General features: G+C 51.6%; 9 protein-coding genes across 9 annotated transcripts; 5 read left to right on the top strand and 4 right to left on the bottom strand.

Moving 5' to 3' along the window:
* Window positions 1-5: 5 nt before the first annotated feature.
* On the top strand, window positions 6-1,255 carry ATEG_06837 (uncharacterized protein; the record flags this gene model as incomplete). The annotated part of the gene is made up of 4 exons (XM_001216015.1): window positions 6-71; window positions 610-682; window positions 810-951; window positions 1,006-1,255. The coding sequence occupies 4 exons, from the start codon at window positions 6-8 to the stop codon at window positions 1,253-1,255; spliced, it is 531 nt and encodes a 176-aa protein (XP_001216015.1).
* Window positions 1,256-1,570: 315 nt separating this feature from the next.
* ATEG_06836 (putative nuclear pore complex subunit Nup133) lies at window positions 1,571-5,767 on the bottom strand (the record flags this gene model as incomplete). Its single annotated transcript, XM_001216014.1, has 5 exons — window positions 1,571-1,902; window positions 1,975-4,594; window positions 4,861-5,189; window positions 5,270-5,279; window positions 5,459-5,767. 5 exons carry the CDS (start codon window positions 5,765-5,767, stop codon window positions 1,571-1,573), a joined length of 3,600 nt encoding a protein of 1,199 aa, XP_001216014.1.
* Window positions 5,768-6,548: 781 nt separating this feature from the next.
* On the top strand, window positions 6,549-7,523 carry ATEG_06835 (ACP S-malonyltransferase; the record flags this gene model as incomplete). The annotated part of the gene is made up of 2 exons (XM_001216013.1): window positions 6,549-6,992; window positions 7,026-7,523. The coding sequence occupies 2 exons, from the start codon at window positions 6,549-6,551 to the stop codon at window positions 7,521-7,523; spliced, it is 942 nt and encodes a 313-aa protein (XP_001216013.1).
* Window positions 7,524-7,781: 258 nt separating this feature from the next.
* ATEG_06834 (uncharacterized protein) lies at window positions 7,782-8,320 on the bottom strand (the record flags this gene model as incomplete). The annotated part of the gene is made up of 2 exons (XM_001216012.1): window positions 7,782-7,970; window positions 8,072-8,320. 2 exons carry the CDS (start codon window positions 8,318-8,320, stop codon window positions 7,782-7,784), a joined length of 438 nt encoding a protein of 145 aa, XP_001216012.1.
* A 406-nt stretch (window positions 8,321-8,726) lies between these two features.
* Window positions 8,727-9,986, top strand: ATEG_06833 (NuoB/complex I 20 kDa subunit family protein; the record flags this gene model as incomplete). The annotated part of the gene is made up of 4 exons (XM_001216011.1): window positions 8,727-8,748; window positions 8,967-9,417; window positions 9,477-9,832; window positions 9,892-9,986. 4 exons carry the CDS (start codon window positions 8,727-8,729, stop codon window positions 9,984-9,986), a joined length of 924 nt encoding a protein of 307 aa, XP_001216011.1.
* Window positions 9,987-10,775: 789 nt separating this feature from the next.
* Window positions 10,776-12,518, top strand: ATEG_06832 (rRNA-processing protein MPP10; the record flags this gene model as incomplete). Its single annotated transcript, XM_001216010.1, has 1 exon — window positions 10,776-12,518. The coding sequence occupies one exon, from the start codon at window positions 10,776-10,778 to the stop codon at window positions 12,516-12,518; it is 1,743 nt and encodes a 580-aa protein (XP_001216010.1).
* A 431-nt stretch (window positions 12,519-12,949) lies between these two features.
* ATEG_06831 (uncharacterized protein) lies at window positions 12,950-13,848 on the bottom strand (the record flags this gene model as incomplete). Its single annotated transcript, XM_001216009.1, has 3 exons — window positions 12,950-13,291; window positions 13,323-13,509; window positions 13,544-13,848. 3 exons carry the CDS (start codon window positions 13,846-13,848, stop codon window positions 12,950-12,952), a joined length of 834 nt encoding a protein of 277 aa, XP_001216009.1.
* A 1,290-nt stretch (window positions 13,849-15,138) lies between these two features.
* On the top strand, window positions 15,139-15,692 carry ATEG_06830 (DUF1761 domain-containing protein; the record flags this gene model as incomplete). Its single annotated transcript, XM_001216008.1, has 3 exons — window positions 15,139-15,154; window positions 15,201-15,505; window positions 15,558-15,692. The coding sequence occupies 3 exons, from the start codon at window positions 15,139-15,141 to the stop codon at window positions 15,690-15,692; spliced, it is 456 nt and encodes a 151-aa protein (XP_001216008.1).
* Window positions 15,693-16,181: 489 nt separating this feature from the next.
* ATEG_06829 (putative NADH-ubiquinone oxidoreductase 21 kDa subunit) lies at window positions 16,182-16,879 on the bottom strand (the record flags this gene model as incomplete). Its single annotated transcript, XM_001216007.1, has 3 exons — window positions 16,182-16,206; window positions 16,262-16,758; window positions 16,820-16,879. 3 exons carry the CDS (start codon window positions 16,877-16,879, stop codon window positions 16,182-16,184), a joined length of 582 nt encoding a protein of 193 aa, XP_001216007.1.
* Between the last annotated feature and the right edge of the window lie 90 nt (window positions 16,880-16,969).

Below are 16,969 nucleotides of genomic sequence, written 5' to 3'. Positions count from 1 at the left end.
ACATCATGTGTCCGCCACGAGTGGTTCGATCGCTTTCAGACCCCGCTTTCTCCATGTTGTTATTGGAGGAGGTATGAGATCACCCGGAATGGCGATGGCAGCAGTACAACCATCAGGTGACTGGGAGATATCGGATTCACTTGCCTTCACAAGTCTCTCTTCTATTCTCTTCTCTTCCCTTCCTTCTCATCTCCTTCCCAATCGTCCAGCCCATTGGGATCTACTGTACAGTCAAGCTGTTGTGTTGATTGCTTCCAAGCTACCAAGCATATACTTGCGTGAGGCTGTACAGCCTAGTCAACACGAGTCACACGACTAACCTCCTTTCAAGAACAACTCCTGCCAAATACATCTTCCTGGTCTCTTTCGACGTCTCAAGGTAACGAGCTCCATCCACTGACTCCAATGCATCTCCAGGAGACACAATTGAAACACTGCCTGTACCATACTCCATACTGGTCCTTGCTCCCTGACCAATTGAGGCCGTGGAGGAACATTCCAAGTCTCTTGTCAGGCATTCTGTCCTGGGCCTTCATCCCTACCCTTCATCTCGCCTTGAACACGTGCTTTCTCTGCAGGCAAAGGGTGATGTACCACTAACTCCGCAAGGGGGCAGGTCTTAGATCCATCTCCAGCTTCACACCTATCTCATCAGATCCTAAGATCAGTCGAGCTTCAACAAGTGAGTGACCCCGTTCCATCCACCTGAACCGATTACCCCGGGTTTCTTCACAGACCCCAAAGCATTGAGCAATTTTGAGATGAGATAGTCGCCATTGCACGATATAACACATGACTGACCCATCCAGTGACTCGCTCCCACAAAGCCAACGACCGCGACCATGTGAACGATCGTGTCGCCCCCGACTTGCCTAGATACTTTGGAAAATCCGGGCCCGTGGACGCCGACCCCCGCAAGACCAAGAAGGACGGTGGCGGCAAGGGAAACTGGTGAAGCGCCCTTGACGCCTCATACATCGAAACACTCGCTAACTATGCGTGCAGGGGCCGGTCCGGTGACGAGGTCCAGGACTACGACTACACCTTCACCAACGCCCGGCGTTACTCGAACAGCAGCACCCAAGGACTGGCTGATTTCAGAACCAAGTTCGAGGCGGTTGAGACCGAGCCTGTGTTCGAGGAGCGCCTGCATGGTCCTGAGACCGAGGATAGCCTCGATGAACACATGGTCACCAAAGTGGACAGCACTAGCAGCAGCAGCTCCAGCGGAGCCAACGACATGAGCAAGGTGTAAAGTAATGTCGTCGACGGGACATGTAGTCTTAGTTCCCTGGATGCTCCATTAAGAGTACATTGACATGCGTATGGTTTGTTCATAAGGCCCAGAAACCAAGAGCTTATATTAGTTCAATACACAGTGGTCTTTGATTTATGTTAAAAACATACAGTACATGATCCTGCGAACCTAGTCACCTGCTTAAAAGACGCATCTGCCCTTGTTCTTCCAACTCCGTCTATGTTTGATATTTCGCAACGTGTAGGTAGTTTCGCAACCAATTGAATCAGCCGTGCGCCCAACAACCCCAGAGAATGTGAGAACATGATATCACTAGAGCCAGCTGAGACGCGCTTTTTCGTTCGATTCCTCTACTGACTCCGGCGACTGAGCCTTGGGTTGTTCATCAAGGCTGGACAGCTCAGCAGCGGTCGTGACGGCTTCCTCCCCAGACGTAAAGAGATTGTTGAACCAAAATTCAAGCTTTCCCTGTTCGATGTAGCGGCTCAAGATATCGCTTTCCTTCTTGAAATCCTGCGTGAGTCGACCACGTTGCTCCGCACGGAAACGGGAGGCAAGCACTTCAGCATCTGCGTCGTTCAGCAGAACTTCTTGCGGTGATTTCGGAATATACAGCGAGGCAGACTCGGCGCTTTCATTATGTCCTATACAACGGTTAGTCAGAAGGCCCATCCGTGCAATCCCCGGGGAGCAAGGAGCGGGTGGGGGGTACGTACTATCTCCGAGGCAGAGGCTCAGCGTGCGGAAGAGCGAAGTCTCGTAAGCTGAAGCTTCAGAATCGGCGCCCAGTCTTTCTGCTGCCTTTCCAGTTTCCACCCAATCGTCCCTGATCATGCATCTTCGCCATATCAGTCTCTGCATGGCTGCATGGTAGCGCGAATCTTGCTGAGAAAAGGACGCAAGCCGAACAACACGCAAAGCAAGATAGAATTCCTTGCCCAGAAGATCACTGTGGTCGTATTCCATAGTTTGACTCGGGTTCATAAGTGTTAGTAGGTCAACTAACCGCTCGGCGCCAATGACTTGTCTTGCAATCACCATGCCGAGGGTTTCGCTGAGGAGCTCCAGTAATGACGGTCGATCGCTGGAAATAGATTTCCCGAAATGATCGACTGCCAAATCAAGCTCTGCTTTCTGATCAATTGCACCCTGCAAAAATGGAGTGATGTATGCATAGATGACCTCCTGAACTGCATCGATTTCCGTCAAGTCTTCGAGGCGACGAATGTCGGTATGGATAAGCGAGTCGGCGGGTGCAGTGTTCTCCTCCCAGGTTGCTAGCTTCGCAAGCTTCGCTATAGAGAGTTCAACGCGGTGACTCCAGAGGTCTGTCTCGTGCTCTACCGCCAGAGTCTGTAAAGATTCTGCTGCAGCGTTGTATTTATCTTCGCCGAGCACATCATTGATCCAGCCTAGGCGTGAATAAACTGGATGCTTGCGTAGGAACCGGGTGATGAAGGGTTGGAATTTTCTCATCGAGAACAGAACTCCTGACTGCCCCATTGAGATTTGCCGAGAGAAGAAGGCATCTGCCCATGGCTCGCCGAACTTTTCGAAATAGAGAGAGATCTTTTCACCGAGTTCGTGAGAATCGCGGCTTAGAACGTCCCCGTTGCCGTCCAGAGAGTCTGAATTGTCCTCGACCTTCCTCTGATCTTGTAGTTCGATGATGAGCTCCACCAGGGCGTCCATGTCTCGGAACTGTTCAGCCAACGTGATAGCATCTTCCAGCTGTCCGATGCCAGCTAGTTTGAATAGTTGCCACTTGCGTTGTTTGACATGTGACTGATCAGTTGCGATACTCTCGTCAACCAACTTCGACTCTTGCTGAGCAGACAGCCAGCGGACTCGCTCGGAGTGCATCTGGCCAAGAACACGCAGGAGTCTGCTACTGTTCTTGCTGATCTTTTTCACGATCTTGTCTTCTGGCATCTCCATGTTTGAGTTCCGTTGCTGGATCCAAGCCCGGCAGCTGTCAAGTTCCAAGTCCAGCAAGTGGCCGGTTTCCACGTAGCTTATGCTCTGAGACGTCCAGAATTCGGGGAGGCCATTGTAGCCCGTCACAAGCACACCGTCCTCTATGTATCCATCGCCAAGGCCGTATCGGCTGGCATGTTCGTCACGGAACCGAAAAGCCGTCTCTAAGACAGCCAGGGAGAGTTCGCTGGCTTCCAATATTTGTTCCGAAATCTTTCGTCCCTGCCGTGAGGAGAAGCCCTTTTGCGGCTTGACGGCATTGAATATCCAAGGTACGATATGCTCCATGCGAAAGGTGTCGTAGAGAAACCAGTTTCGTACTGGATCATCGCCGTCAGACCTGGCTTTCGTCCTGAATTTTTCGCTCATTGATTCAATAACATGCGTCAGGAATGTTTTGTTGCCTTTGGACTTCCTCGCATCTTCCTCTATTTTCCAGATAGCTCTCTGGGCAGCGATTTTCTCTGCGCCCCATAGCAGCTCCCACCACGTTTGGCGATCAAAAGCTTTGTTTTGCTGCATCAGAAGCGAAGCGAGATCATCCAGCGCTTTCGCTCTGGACCTCAGGTTCTGTTGTATAGAGATTGCAGTTGCTGGGATGAACCTCGACGTGGACCGCAACAACTCACCGCAGATATCTAGGGCAGCTTGTTCTATCTCTTGAACGGGGTAGTCCAGGTTGGTCCTGCTGTCTAGGTTCAGTGGGTTCCCTGAGATTGTGCCGTAGAACACAGCTTGCTCGATTTTGTGTTTGGCAGTGACCTGAGCGTTCTCCCCGTCCGTTTCTGTCTTCAGGCGTGGCAAAGCAGAAACGCGAATCACACCAAAGTCTCGAACCATAAGCAGGCATGCTGGGTGCGGAGATTCGGCAGCTTGATCCTCAAACCCACTGCCTAGTATCTCGTAGCTTTGGCCTGACCGAAGGTTGATGATATCTTGAAATGGCTGAGGTGCTCGGTCAGAATCAGCCAAAAGCTGCCTACTTGGCGAGTCTGAGACAGGAGCCAGGGATAGGAGGATAACCGACTGTCCGATCAACACAAAGGCCGTATCCCCGGGCCGTGGAAGCATCAGTCGCGGTTTTGGATATTCCGGGAATGTGGCAATGCCGCGGAGATTGATAGAGTTGATGGACGAGACATTCACATCTTGAGTTATATCAATTTGCGCCAGGAACAGCTCCGTCGGTGCTGTGCCTGCCGGCGCGACGATAACAGATAGGGATAAGGCGTTCTGTCCCTCGGACTGCACAGCATCATCCAGGCTTCCGCGGGGTGTAGGCGTGAAGTCGAGAACCCTGATGTCGTGATCTCCGCTTCCACTGACAGATTCGGTACATAGACGATAGACAGGAGCAGACTCGTCATCAAGTTATTTTTTCAGCTCGCTTCCATGGTTGCAATGCGTGTCGCCAGATTTCAAACATCACCAGTAGAATTAGCAATGATGACATCTAGCTGACCCCTCTGGTGAGAATCTCCGGCCCGAACGGCCACCAGGTCCTTCCTTCCAAAGCTGCCACCGAGGACACTTTTCAGTCCACTGAGTAGCCCAACTCTACCACTGCCGAATGAATTCGAGAGGAAGTGGACCGTTATCTTAGCTTTTCCCTGGGAATCCCTCACAGTGACATGGGCGACACGTCCGGATGAAAGTGTGAGGATCACGCCAGAAGGTTCGGCATTCGCAATGTCGGTGATGACTTCGCCAGAGAGCAAATTCGGCACAGAGCCCTGGAGACCAGTTTGCTTCTGCCTTGGTAGACCCAACGATGCGGCGCTTGAAACTGTCTCCCAGTATATAATCTTTCCAGATTGGCGCATAACAACCATCAAGCCGGGAACCCCAGCTGTGGCTGTAGACAGAAGAACGCCAAGAGGCGGGATGTTGTTGGGCTCTCTGCATGGTTCGGGTATGGAAAGGGTAAAGGTGTCAGAAGGAGATGGCGACGAAGCTGGAACAGAATAAGGCCAGACTATAGCCTGCGTCTGTGTAAGTGCCAACGCGTGGCCGCAACTAGCACCGAAAAAGCACCTAAGATCGCCTACGGAGGCATTAGTATAAGAAATGCGAAATGACTGATGCTACTTGCCTGACTGGGAGCTTCGAATCTGATCTGGCAATGCTGGCAACTGAGCCACCGTATAGAACTCTGTTTCCGACTGTCATTGGGAATTAGCTTTGAGCTCCAATGCCTGCAAGAAGTGAGCAAGAGCAACAAACCAGTAGCACAGTTCCATCAATGTCATCTTCTCGTTTCTCGGCCTTCTTGAGAGACCTGATAGGGAGCTGATTATGCGCGGCGGGGCCTTCTGAGAATGTATCTTCTGTCTCGTCGGTTATCGGCGTTGGATGATCCGGCGCATCGTTGCGAAGGCGATCTGCCAGGTTTTCGGAGGATGAATCTGGCGCTTTTTGACCGAGAGTAGACCGCTGTCTTTTGGCTCTGGGAGGTTTGACGGAGTCATCGGAGCTGGTACGTTGGCGCCTTCTAGGGTTGCGCTGGGACCCGGCCGATCGAGGTAAAAACATTGCTGGGTCTTGGTGAAGGTTGTAGTTTGCAATTCGGTGGTTGATGGAATGGGAGAAGGGCCTGTTTTAGTCCATCGGAGACTGGCTGGGTTCCGCGGACTGAAGGACGTGTATTCCTCAGAGGATAGTCGTTCTCAGGCTGGATCGAAGCAAAGTACCTTAGTAAGGCACTATTCTATGCTTCATCTGTTGCTTGGAGTCTTCCTTTCTTTCTCCCTGCTCGCGCGGGAAAACAATACAGAAACACCAAAGGCGGTCAGTCGCGTAGAGCCACGTGACGAAGACATGCGGCCTCCCCTCGTTTGGATGTCGTACTCCGGACTCCGGACTACCGATCGTCGGCAATTATCAAGACAATATGCCAATGAAGGAGACATCTTACATCTAACCCATACCGAAATTGCTTTCCGGGTTGAATCACAATGCCCGAACATTGTACTGGCTATGTTGAGAAACATCCGCAAAGGGCCACTTATCTTTGATTCCGCTAGAAACCATGACGTCCCTGATCTTTCTGAAACCTAGACCTCATGCGACGCATATAAGAACCTCTCTACACTATGCTCACTGTCATCCGCGGTCAGCTAAGCGGCGATTACATTCGGATTCCACGGGCAAGCCGTTGCGCACCGCCCTTTTCTTCCCTGGTCTGGCCATTCCCTTCTTGCCGGCTTGTTGCCTTCGACTAACATTCTTGGTAGGCCATGGGGTACAACGCGTGGGCATGGTAACCTCGTGGGTTAACAGTTTTCCGGTGACAGCTACCCGGTTCTTGGACGACATGGATGCTATTTTGGGCTTCCGGCTATCTCGCATTATCTTTGACGGACCGAATTCCGAACTGAACAAAACGGAGAACTCACAGCCGGCTATAATGGCGACTTCGATACTCATTCTTCGAATTCTGGAGAAACATTTCGGGTTTGATACACGATCCCGTGTGGACGTGACTCTTGGGCATAGTCTGGGGGAGTTTTCGGCTCTTGTTACTGGAGGCTACCTTGATTTCAGCGATGCTCTGAAGCTAGTGCGACGCCGGGCGGAAATAATGGCCGAGTGCACGCGGCGTGCGCACGAGGAGTCTAGCGAAGAATATGGAATGGTGGCTCTAGTCTGCGAACCCCACCGTCTGGATGGACTGCTCCGAACCATTCATGAATTCCTGGGTCTTGCGCCCTCAGGCTTGAGGGACGACACAAGTTGCGGAACGCCGCCGATTGAGCAAGTAATGATTGCTAATATCAACTCTAAAAACCAGATAGTCTTGAGCGGCAGTGTCCAAAGAATAAGGACTCTTCTGATTCAACTTCGCCAATTTGGTGGCCATGATCCTCGTGCAGTCCGGTTGAACAGCAAGAGCCCCTTCCACAGCCCTATTATGGCGCCCGCCGCAGATTACATGAAGCGTGCTCTTGAGGAGATTCGAGTCAATTTCCCAGCTGATATGCCGTGCATATCGAATGTTACCGGTCTGCCCTTCAGATCAAAGGAGGAGCTCAAACGGTTGCTATCAAAGCAGTGTGTTGATACTGTCAGATGGTGGGACAGCATCCGATATCTAGACCAAGAGCAGGGTGTCAAACGATGGATCGGTATTGGACCAGGAAAGGTCGGGCGAAACTTGGTAGGAAAAGAAGTAGGGAGAGTCACGGCCAAAGGCGGCGGCGTTTGGGCTGTCTGCGACCCTCGTGAGGTCGAGGAGATGATTCGAGGTTTGGAGCAGACAGAGTCTGATGTGAAGCTGGTTGTTGATTGAAGTTCCGCAAATGGATTTGTAAATATGCTCCCTACGACACTGTACATACCTATGTAACTTCCTACCCTAGCGAAATGAGATAATAGTCATTATCCTGCGAGCCGGATGAATGGCCCATGACAAATATATTGCTTCATGGAATGTCATCATAAAATCCGCAGCCATTTTCTTCGTAAGAGATTTTGACGCAATGTTTGCGCTTCAGTGTCGGGTATTAATTAGAACTGTCCTATCCCAGCCGGCTGTATGCTGGGCTCATCAAAACGAAGACATCCCCGGGGCCCACGTTTCGCCAATGCGCTTCACTTCTGAGATGAATTTTTGGTCCGTAACACGCATAGAGGAAGGGGCCGAGGCGCCTGCTTGGGCTGCGGGCGTATGGTCATCTGGAGAGTAGAATGGATTCTGTAGAAGCTGAATATACGCAGCTTGTAATGCCCGGAAAACCTGTGAGGTTGGAGACTTAGTTTATAAGTTCATCACAGAGATGTAGACCCTTGCGAAGCCAAGTAGAAAGACAACAGGGTTCTGTGACTCTGCGCACGCACCGGTTTGAGATCTGACTCTTTTATGCTGCTCCCTGTAGGGAGCCGACTCTCCTCATCGCTAGTGCGTGATGGCTGGCCGAGGAAATCGACTATGACGAGAAGTTTCACACCAGTGGTCGTGAGCCAGCCATATGCTGCTAACCGTTCGTCGAAAGCATGTAGGAGACCCAGCTCTTGGTCAACTGACGTTTGCTTTTGGCGGATGTCAAAAATATCGAGGCATGAGTTCAATAAGAACGAAAACTCCATCGTGGAACCTTGGTGAGGGGGGAATAGCGAGATGTGAAGAGGGTTGTCCTTAAGCCGTAGGGTTAGCGCCCATCAACCATGAATGGAGCAATAAGATTATACATACAGCTTTACCAATGATGCCTATGCAGGCGATCCTAGGCACAGGCATTGTGGTAAACCTCTTGACGGTGGAGGGTACGTTGAGTGTCAGGGGAGAATTGTCTGGTCAATGCGGGGGACATTAAACAGTTGTATCGCCGTAACTTGAGGTCGTGGCAACGTATCAGAAGGCTTATCGTTGGCTGAACAGACGCAAGAAAGGAATGGCTAGGCCATAAAGCAGTTGCGACTAGTAAAAAGGAATATATCAGGAGCAATTGAGAGTTACCATAGAGTATTTAGTGAGATCTCCTCTATCTCCTAGATGGGGGAGAGCGATAACTTATGTAAGTACTCTATGCTGAATGCAAGGAACCAATGAAGCAGCCCAGAATTTAACTTACCATGGGGCGACAGCAACAGTGACAGGATAGTTACGGTATTATACAGCGATCTCCTGCATAAGCGGAGGGGAACGCCCACAATTTTCAATACACCATGTAATAACGAATACCGCAACCACCCGGGCAGTCCACTCCGACCACTAACGCAGAATGTTCACCAGTGCGGAGCGGCGATTGTCTTTCGCTATCCGGACCAGCAGTTCGAAATACCGACTTGCTTGCCCCGGCTCCTTATCTTCGACCCTCTACGCCTTTCGCTTCAAGTCATCACTTGAGGCTCTCGCTGGGATTGTATCTATTCTTTCTCTCCACTCCGTCCGACAGCCTATCGGTCATGCTGCCCGTTATTGCGCGCGCCCGCCCTGGGGCTTTTGAAGCCGGGCACGTCACCAGACTTTTGTCCTCCTCCCGTCCGACAGTGCAGCCTCGCCTGGCCTCATGTGTCCCTCAGATCCAGCCCATTGCGCTCCTGTCCAACTCTTCGAACAAAGCGGCGACGGCGCTTGAGCGCCAGGGACAGACCGGACAGTCTCTGACGGCATCCGGAAAGGTTCGCAAAGAAGTGCCTCTGGCGAGTCAGGAGAAGAAGGAGGGTGCTATGCAATATGTCTTGTTCGTATTTCCGCAGTGTTGAGAAATTCGAAGCTGTGTTTTCCTAATTGCCTCTCCAGGACCACGCTTGATCAAGTCGCCAACTGGGCCCGCCAGAGTTCGCTGTGGCCCATGACCTTCGGTCTTGCTTGCTGCGCCGTCGAGATGATGCACCTCTCCACCCCCAGATACGATCAGGATCGTCTAGGAATCATTTTCCGAGCCTCGCCCCGTCAGTCCGATGTTATGATTGTTGCCGGCACGTTGACGAACAAGATGGCTCCCGCTCTCCGGCAGGTCTATGACCAGATGCCCGATCCCCGTTGGGTTGTGAGCATGGGAAGCTGTGCCAACGGTGGTGGCTACTACCACTACAGCTACTCGGTTGTTCGTGGATGTGATAGAATCGTCCCGGTTGACGTCTATGTCCCTGGATGTAAGTAAAAGCACGCCGTGTGTGTGTCAACGAGTTGTTCACTGACTGAATTCCTACAGGCCCGCCTACTTCCGAGGCTCTGATGTACGGAATTTTCCAGCTGCAGAAGAAGATGAGACATACCAGAATCACGCGCATGTGGTACCGACGCTAAAAGGGCTTGTTGGTCTTGGAGAAGAACTGCGGAGGATGGATTGTGAGAATATCTGTTTTATACTTACCGATTAGATTCGTTTCATTGAAGTACTGTTTAACTCAAAATTTGCCGCTGGCATTGTCTTTGATATGTTCTACCTTCCGAACAGGACTTTGTTCCTTTGTGGTGACAGTGTGACTCTAAAAGTGCATAGATGCAATGCATGATCATATACTCTGAATGAACCGAGTAAGGGTGAATGGTCGGAGTGTCGTCAGTCAGGGATTACATATACGCCTCGTTACCCTTGACTCTACTTATGCTGCCTAACTAAATAGGTATATTAACCTGGAACTCCATATATAATGTTATAGAGAATCCAGACCTGCGGTTAATTCCATAATGACTGCTCACAATCATAACATTGATCAGCAGACGTAGGAAGAAGATACCTAACTTGATCTTGATATTCGAAGGTCCATACCTGTGCTGCATAAGTCGTACTGAATAAGCCCAGCATAAGTAACTAACTACTCCGTAAAGTTGCCGCACATAAGGTGAGCGCCCCACAAAAGTTCTCCCGACGAATCAGCGCCTCTTATCGAACTTTAGGCGGAATGAACCCCATTTCCCAAGTAGGTAAGTGCTTAATCTTTTTTTTCTGCCGCTCATCAGAAGTTTTGCTGGTCAACGTTGGCGCTCCGTTCATTCTTTCGCTCTTGATATATTCTGGAGTCGCTCAATACTTCACACCCTTCCACCAGAGCCTTGAATACACTGATCAAAGAGCACTCGCCTCCACCTACCATGGGAAGGAAAAGCTCTTCGCGAGGGTCCGGGACTGCCAATCCCGGGGCTGTCTCCCTCGACGGAGTGTTGTCTTCGCCTTGGACTTTCCTATGCCCAACAGGCGAATTGCGCGACTCGGTCCTCAAGTCTGCGAAATATTTCCTCGACCCTCTCGCGTCCTCCGTCAGCGACTCTCAAACCGTTCGACAGCGCATCAACAGAAAGCGCAAGAGATCCGCGATCGATGACCCTTCTATGGAAGACGTCCTCCAGCTGAAGCAATTATACGCCGACGGATTTACGCCTGATCAGATATGGGAGCAAGCCTCGAGGATTCTCACCTCCGCCGGACAGGAAGTCGAGTTCGACCATGCCTTGTATATGCGAAATGTTGAGCGCCCTCGTGGAACGTCATCGGACCCTTCCGACAGCGCATCTGATGGAAGCGAAGAAGACCAGCTTTTATCCGATGCAGAGAGCGACGTCGATGGGCTAGGATCCGATGACGATGGCATGGACTATGATATCGACGATACAGACGCTGCGATGGAGCATGGCGATCTTGCTGAGGATGATATGGACTACGACATGGAAGGAAGCGAGGAGGGTGCGTCGGATGATGAGGCTGCTGGTGAAGAAGAAGTTCGAGACACTTACACGGAGGATCCCTTTGGATTGAACGACGGCTTCTTCTCTATCGACGACTTCAATAAACAATCCGAGCTTCTCGAGCAACAAGACGTCAGGGGTGAGCCGGATGATGCTGGAAGTGAAGATGATGACATTGATTGGCATGCTGATCCACTCGTCGCCGGAAATGCGACTTCAGTCACGGCTGCGACGTCAAAGTCGAAAGGCGGTGATGGAGATGATGATGAAGAGGATAGCGAGGAGGAAGGACCGACCTTTGACAATGTTGGCTTGAATGCTGCTTCGGACTCAGAGGAGGAAGACGATACTTATGGAGGAGCTGCCGGCATGAGTGGATGGATCGACACAAGTGACATCAAATACGCCGACTTCTTTGCACCGCCACCTCGGAAGATATCGAAAAAGGGATCGCGCCCCCTCCCAAAGACACAGCCGGACCACGTTATCACGGAGGAGGATGTGGACCGGGCTATGGCGGATGTACGCCGCGATCTCTTCGACGACGAAATGTCGGGCGAGGAAGACGAGGATGCGAATGAGGAAGGCGTTCCTCCAGGCGAGCGTTCGACCCATGAACAACAACGAGCGCGTATTGCAGATGAGATCCGTCGTTTAGAAGCCGCCAATGTTGCTAAGAAAGAATGGCAGCTCGCTGGTGAAGCCAGGGCGGTTGAACGCCCGGTCAATTCGCTCATCGAAGAAGATCTAGAGTTCGAGAGGATTGGAAAACCAGTCCCAGTGGTTACAACAGAGGTCTCGGAAGGGATTGAAGAGCTTGTGAAACGCCGGATCCTGGCGAAAGAGTTTGATGAGGTGATACGCCGGCGTCCTGGAGTGGCTGACGGTCAAGTCTCCAAGAGGGCAACCTTTGAACTTGAAGATACCAAAGCGCAGCAGAGCCTTGCAGAGATCTACGAGAACGAGCATCTTCGCACAACGGATCCCAACTATGTGGACCCGAAGAATCAGAAGCTGATGCGCGAGCATGCCGAGATCACCAACCTGTGGAAGGATATCAGCTCACAGCTGGACACGCTCTCGAACTGGCACTACAAGCCCAATGCACCACAGGCGAGCATCAACGTGGTCCCGATGTGGCAACAATCCTGATGGAGGATGCGCAACCGATAGGAAGAACAACGTTGGCGGAGCGGCGACTCTGGCGCCACACGTCATCTACAGGCCGGGAGATGAGGCCCAGGCCCCAAAGGAAGTGTCTCTGAAGGTCGGAGCTGCAGTTTGACAATGGCCTCTGTCTACCGAGGAGAAGGCCCGGCTTCGGAGACAGAGCAAGAAGGCCAAGAAGGCGAGCGGCAATTCCAATGCCGGTGTCTGGCTGTGCGGCCGAGAATCAGCATATACTATGACATGAAAACCAGGAAAGTGCCAAGTTGATTGAAAGGAGGGCGAGGTCACGGACATCCAGGGTAAAAAGGTCGGGACGGAGGGGAGAAATGGGGGCGATGTGCTGAAGCTTTAGCGCGAACTGTCTGTCAAAAGTAGTTTCTACCAGATAATAGATCATTATTCAGTTCTATGGTCTAGTCTAGCGTCTCATTGTCTATGTTCATATCAGGCATGCTCTCGCTCCCCTCCGTTCCTTTGCGCTGTTTCAAACGGAACGTATAGAGGAAGATATTCTCTCGACTGTACGTCTCTGCGTCGGGGTCATCGCGGATCTCTTGGATATCGAAGGCTTTCTTTGCCATTTTCATGAAGCGGATATCAGCTCGTCTACGCTTCTTGAAGCAGAAATAACACACGGAGTCGGGGCCCATGAGGTGCTTGAGCGTCTCAATCAGCAGCGGAAAGGCCGGTTCGAAGTAGACGCAGTCGGCGGCCAGGATTATAGATGGGTGCGTTGGGATGTCGGAGGGCAGGGGCTCTCCCCCAGTTCAGCACGGACGCCTTGACCGAGGAGGCGAGGCCGTTCAGTTCGATATTCGTCTCCATTAACGACAGCATCGGGACTTGGTCGGTGATGTGTATCGGGCAACGGACCGCCTCTTTAGATTCGTCAGTCGCAGGGTGGGACGCATCGTCCCTCTGGCCGAGCGCCACGGCCAGTCCCACCAGGCCACCACCGGCGCCTAGCTCTACTCTATCAAATTGTCAACCACGCGCTCATAACAAACGAACAGCGACAACGGGGGAGGGGGAAGAGGACGCGCGAAGCGACAGAAACCGACATTTGCTTGTTCACCAGGTCAGCGCGGCGTTGTCGCAGGAGATATTTGGCGAGGACCATGCCCGCCGGCCAGAGCTGCCCCCCGCATCCTTCTTTTAGGTCCTCCTTCAGGAGGAGGGGCTCTTTGAGGAGACCGCCGAAGGAGACTGTGCTGTGACCGGCGGCTTTGCGGTCTCTTACGGGGACCAAGGATTCGCTGATATCGAAGGCATCGACGTCAATGTCTTGAGTGGTGGGGTCGGTCTCTGCCATGGAGGTCTATTCGGTTGTGGGACGCGGGGTGAAAGGAATTTCGGAGGGTAGGAGTAGAGAGAGGAAGGAGGAGGGTGCGATATTAAGGGCGTAGACGGTATATAATAGTCAATTGGAGAGTTGAAGATTGAATGGGGGGATGAGAAAAGTGCTGAGGGGCAAAATGAGGGAGACTAAAATAAAAATAAAATGGATTGCAGATCGGCGTTCTAGAAACTGCCGATAAGACTGGGGTCTTTGTCATTCTTATGCAAAGATCCAGCAATTGATTCCACTTGAGATTCCACTTCAAGTTGACTCTGTAGTATTTTCTTTATCCAATCTAGAGAAGTCCAATTATGTTGGAAATGTTATATTTAAACACCGAGATATAGCAGATCTGCGGTGCATAAATCTGTGCGGATCGAGCCGTGTAAATCATAACTCAAGATAATAAGTTTAATGCCATGTGTGCAGCTATTACATAATCACTAGATGCACCTTATGATTCTTCAACAAATGCTGAATAGTACATTCAGTAAGGATTTACCTCGGTACCCAGAGAAAGAAATTTGACTGGAATAACCTCATATACAATCAAAGAGATGGATATTATATGCTCGAGCTATTATAGGATCCCTTAAAGCTACGGAGTATGTAGTAACACATACTCCGTAGATTACTTCCTAGACTCGACAGAATTTCTTACAGCACCAATCAATCCTATTCCTAAATGGTAGAACAGATAAAAGAACACCTTCATGCTCTATACCCAGTTGGTTTGATCTCAGGATCGGGGACATACGGAGTACTCGTGAAAAGCGTGCCGCTATACAGAGGCCGATACATTCAAATGTCCACTGGGGCTACACTGGATGATACCCCACAGATAGCCATCTTGCCTTACCACTCTTCCTTTTCCACTCTCCCCGAAGAATCCAACATAACTGGAGTCGGGTGCAGAGGAGACAGTATGACGCCCGCCAGGACTGCGAGGAGTCGACTGCCTGACGTCATACTTCCACTCCACATCCAGATGCGTCGATCTGGTCGCATGAAATCATTGGCTGCCAGGTCGCTCCCCAAGGGATCTTTCCAGACTCTCTCTTCTCCCTTGACGTACTCTGGTCTTTTGGTCATGACGACGTCACTCTCTGGCTGGGAAACTTGCCATCTGACCTTCTTAGGCCGTGCTTTCAAAAGGCTCCTCTCGCCCTTCGTACCACTACATCTATCAAGCCTACCTTCAAGAATCCATCTCTATCAGCTTTTCTACGCACTTAACAGAACATCCTCTATCTAACAAGCAAAATGACGACCCTTCACTGTACGTCCATATATCCTTTCCCCTCAAACCTCACTAACGCAGCCAGACCTTCCCCCCGTGAAGCCCTCCGCGATCGCGATGGGCACCTTCTTCACCCACACCGCGTCGCTGGGCATCCTCGCCCCCGTCTTCGGCGACACCTACCACCGCGCCCAAGCCGCCAACTCGAAGGAGGAATTCCTCAAGTCCAAGGAGGCTGCCGGTGCCGCCGCGGCCTGGGGTAGCTCCCTGGTGGGCAGTGCCGTGCAGACGTACGGCGTGGCGGCGTTGATCAACGCGACTGGAACATTAAGCTACAAGGGCGCCGCCTACCTTGGCAGCTTGATCTTTATGGCCAGCGCGGCTCCTAGTGTATGTTGTGTGGCCCCGTATGCCGCCGTGCGACGTGCTAACCCGTGCATAGTTCATCAGCCAGGTCGTGACGGAGAAGAGGCCCCTTGATACTGTCGCCGTCGGTGTCGTCAGCAGGGTCTTTGAGACGGTTGGGCTGAGCTTGTTCCTCACCTGGTGGGGAACGCGCACCAACCCCTTCGACTAAACGCTACTTTCTGATCAGCTAAGTTGGGATGGTCCTATGTAATGTTTATGAGTTTGAAGAGGTTCTTTGTGATTCGGTCCTGTCTTCCACAATGTATGCTATGAAACTGGAAAGGAAAAGGGCAGTCAATTAGATAAGGTTAAACCATATTAAAGCATACTGGTCCAATTTCTTGTATCGCGTAGGCCGTGGCACCCGTAAAACACGTCCGAGGTGCACAAACTGGAATCAGTTTCGCATGATAAGCCATACACTGACGACTGCGAACTGTTTCTATTAGTATCTTCAGTACTCCCATGGGAGGGTCCAGATCCTGCAATATATAGCCGAAGCTATGTCCGCACCCTAATTGAATGCGGCAAAGCCATCACCCGGAAAAGATGCCCCACGCCTACAATGACAGTCAAGATTAAGACGGCCGAATCTATACTCAACAAGGAGAGAAAGAAAAAGACTTCATATGTATATTCACTCTAAGCTGATCAATAATTAAACAAAAGTGCGGCAGGGGTACCTTTCCTCTCGTTAGTTAAACGACAACCGACAATCCGCGGAGTGAAGGAACTTACACCTCAGGATAGCCATGCGATCCATCCAACTGGTATTTAGACGCCGAGGAGTTCATGTTGCAAGGCAACGGCGGCATGCCGTTCGGACCCAGCACACCCTGGATGCCGGTCTTGTTTTTCTCAAAGAAGGCGGCCAGCCCACGCTCCTCTCCCTCCTGCTTAACTGAAACAAGCTGCTTCTCGCCAGCCTCACCAGCCTGCAGGACGTTCTCCTTGGGCGCGGCCTGGCTGCCCACGGTCAGGAGACCGACGGCGTCCGCCTGGTTCACCGTGCTAAGGCGGGGGTAGTTTCTGCGGACATCCCGCTTCCAGTACGGGTTGTCGGCAATGTCGCCGGCGGGGATGGTGACCGGGTCATCGTACGACAGCGGAGGGAGAGCACCGGGGGTCGGCAGGCGGAACTGCGAGTTCAGAGGGACACCGGTCGAGCGGTTGGGGTCGACGGCAAAGATACGGCGGATGCGTTCCCACACTCCGGTGGACTGGACAGTGTATTTCTGCGGGGTGTTAATGCCGGAGGATATGGAGATAGAGAGGCCGGCGCATAGACTGGCTCACCTTGTGGACAGCGACCACATTGGATGCGGACTTGGCCGCCTTCAGAATGTCGCGAGACATGATAGACCCTGTCGATGCATTTATTAGACACAATTCTCGTACAGGGAGATTGCAGATATCTTAGAGTGAGGGATATCATATCCGTACCTT

Source organism: Aspergillus terreus, genomic scaffold (genome assembly GCF_000149615.1).
Source record: "Aspergillus terreus NIH2624 scaffold_9 genomic scaffold, whole genome shotgun sequence".
Taxonomy (NCBI): Eukaryota; Fungi; Ascomycota; class Eurotiomycetes; order Eurotiales; family Aspergillaceae; genus Aspergillus; species Aspergillus terreus.
The sequence above is the reverse complement of the archived record's forward strand: the minus strand, read 5'-3'. Positions and strand labels throughout refer to the sequence as shown.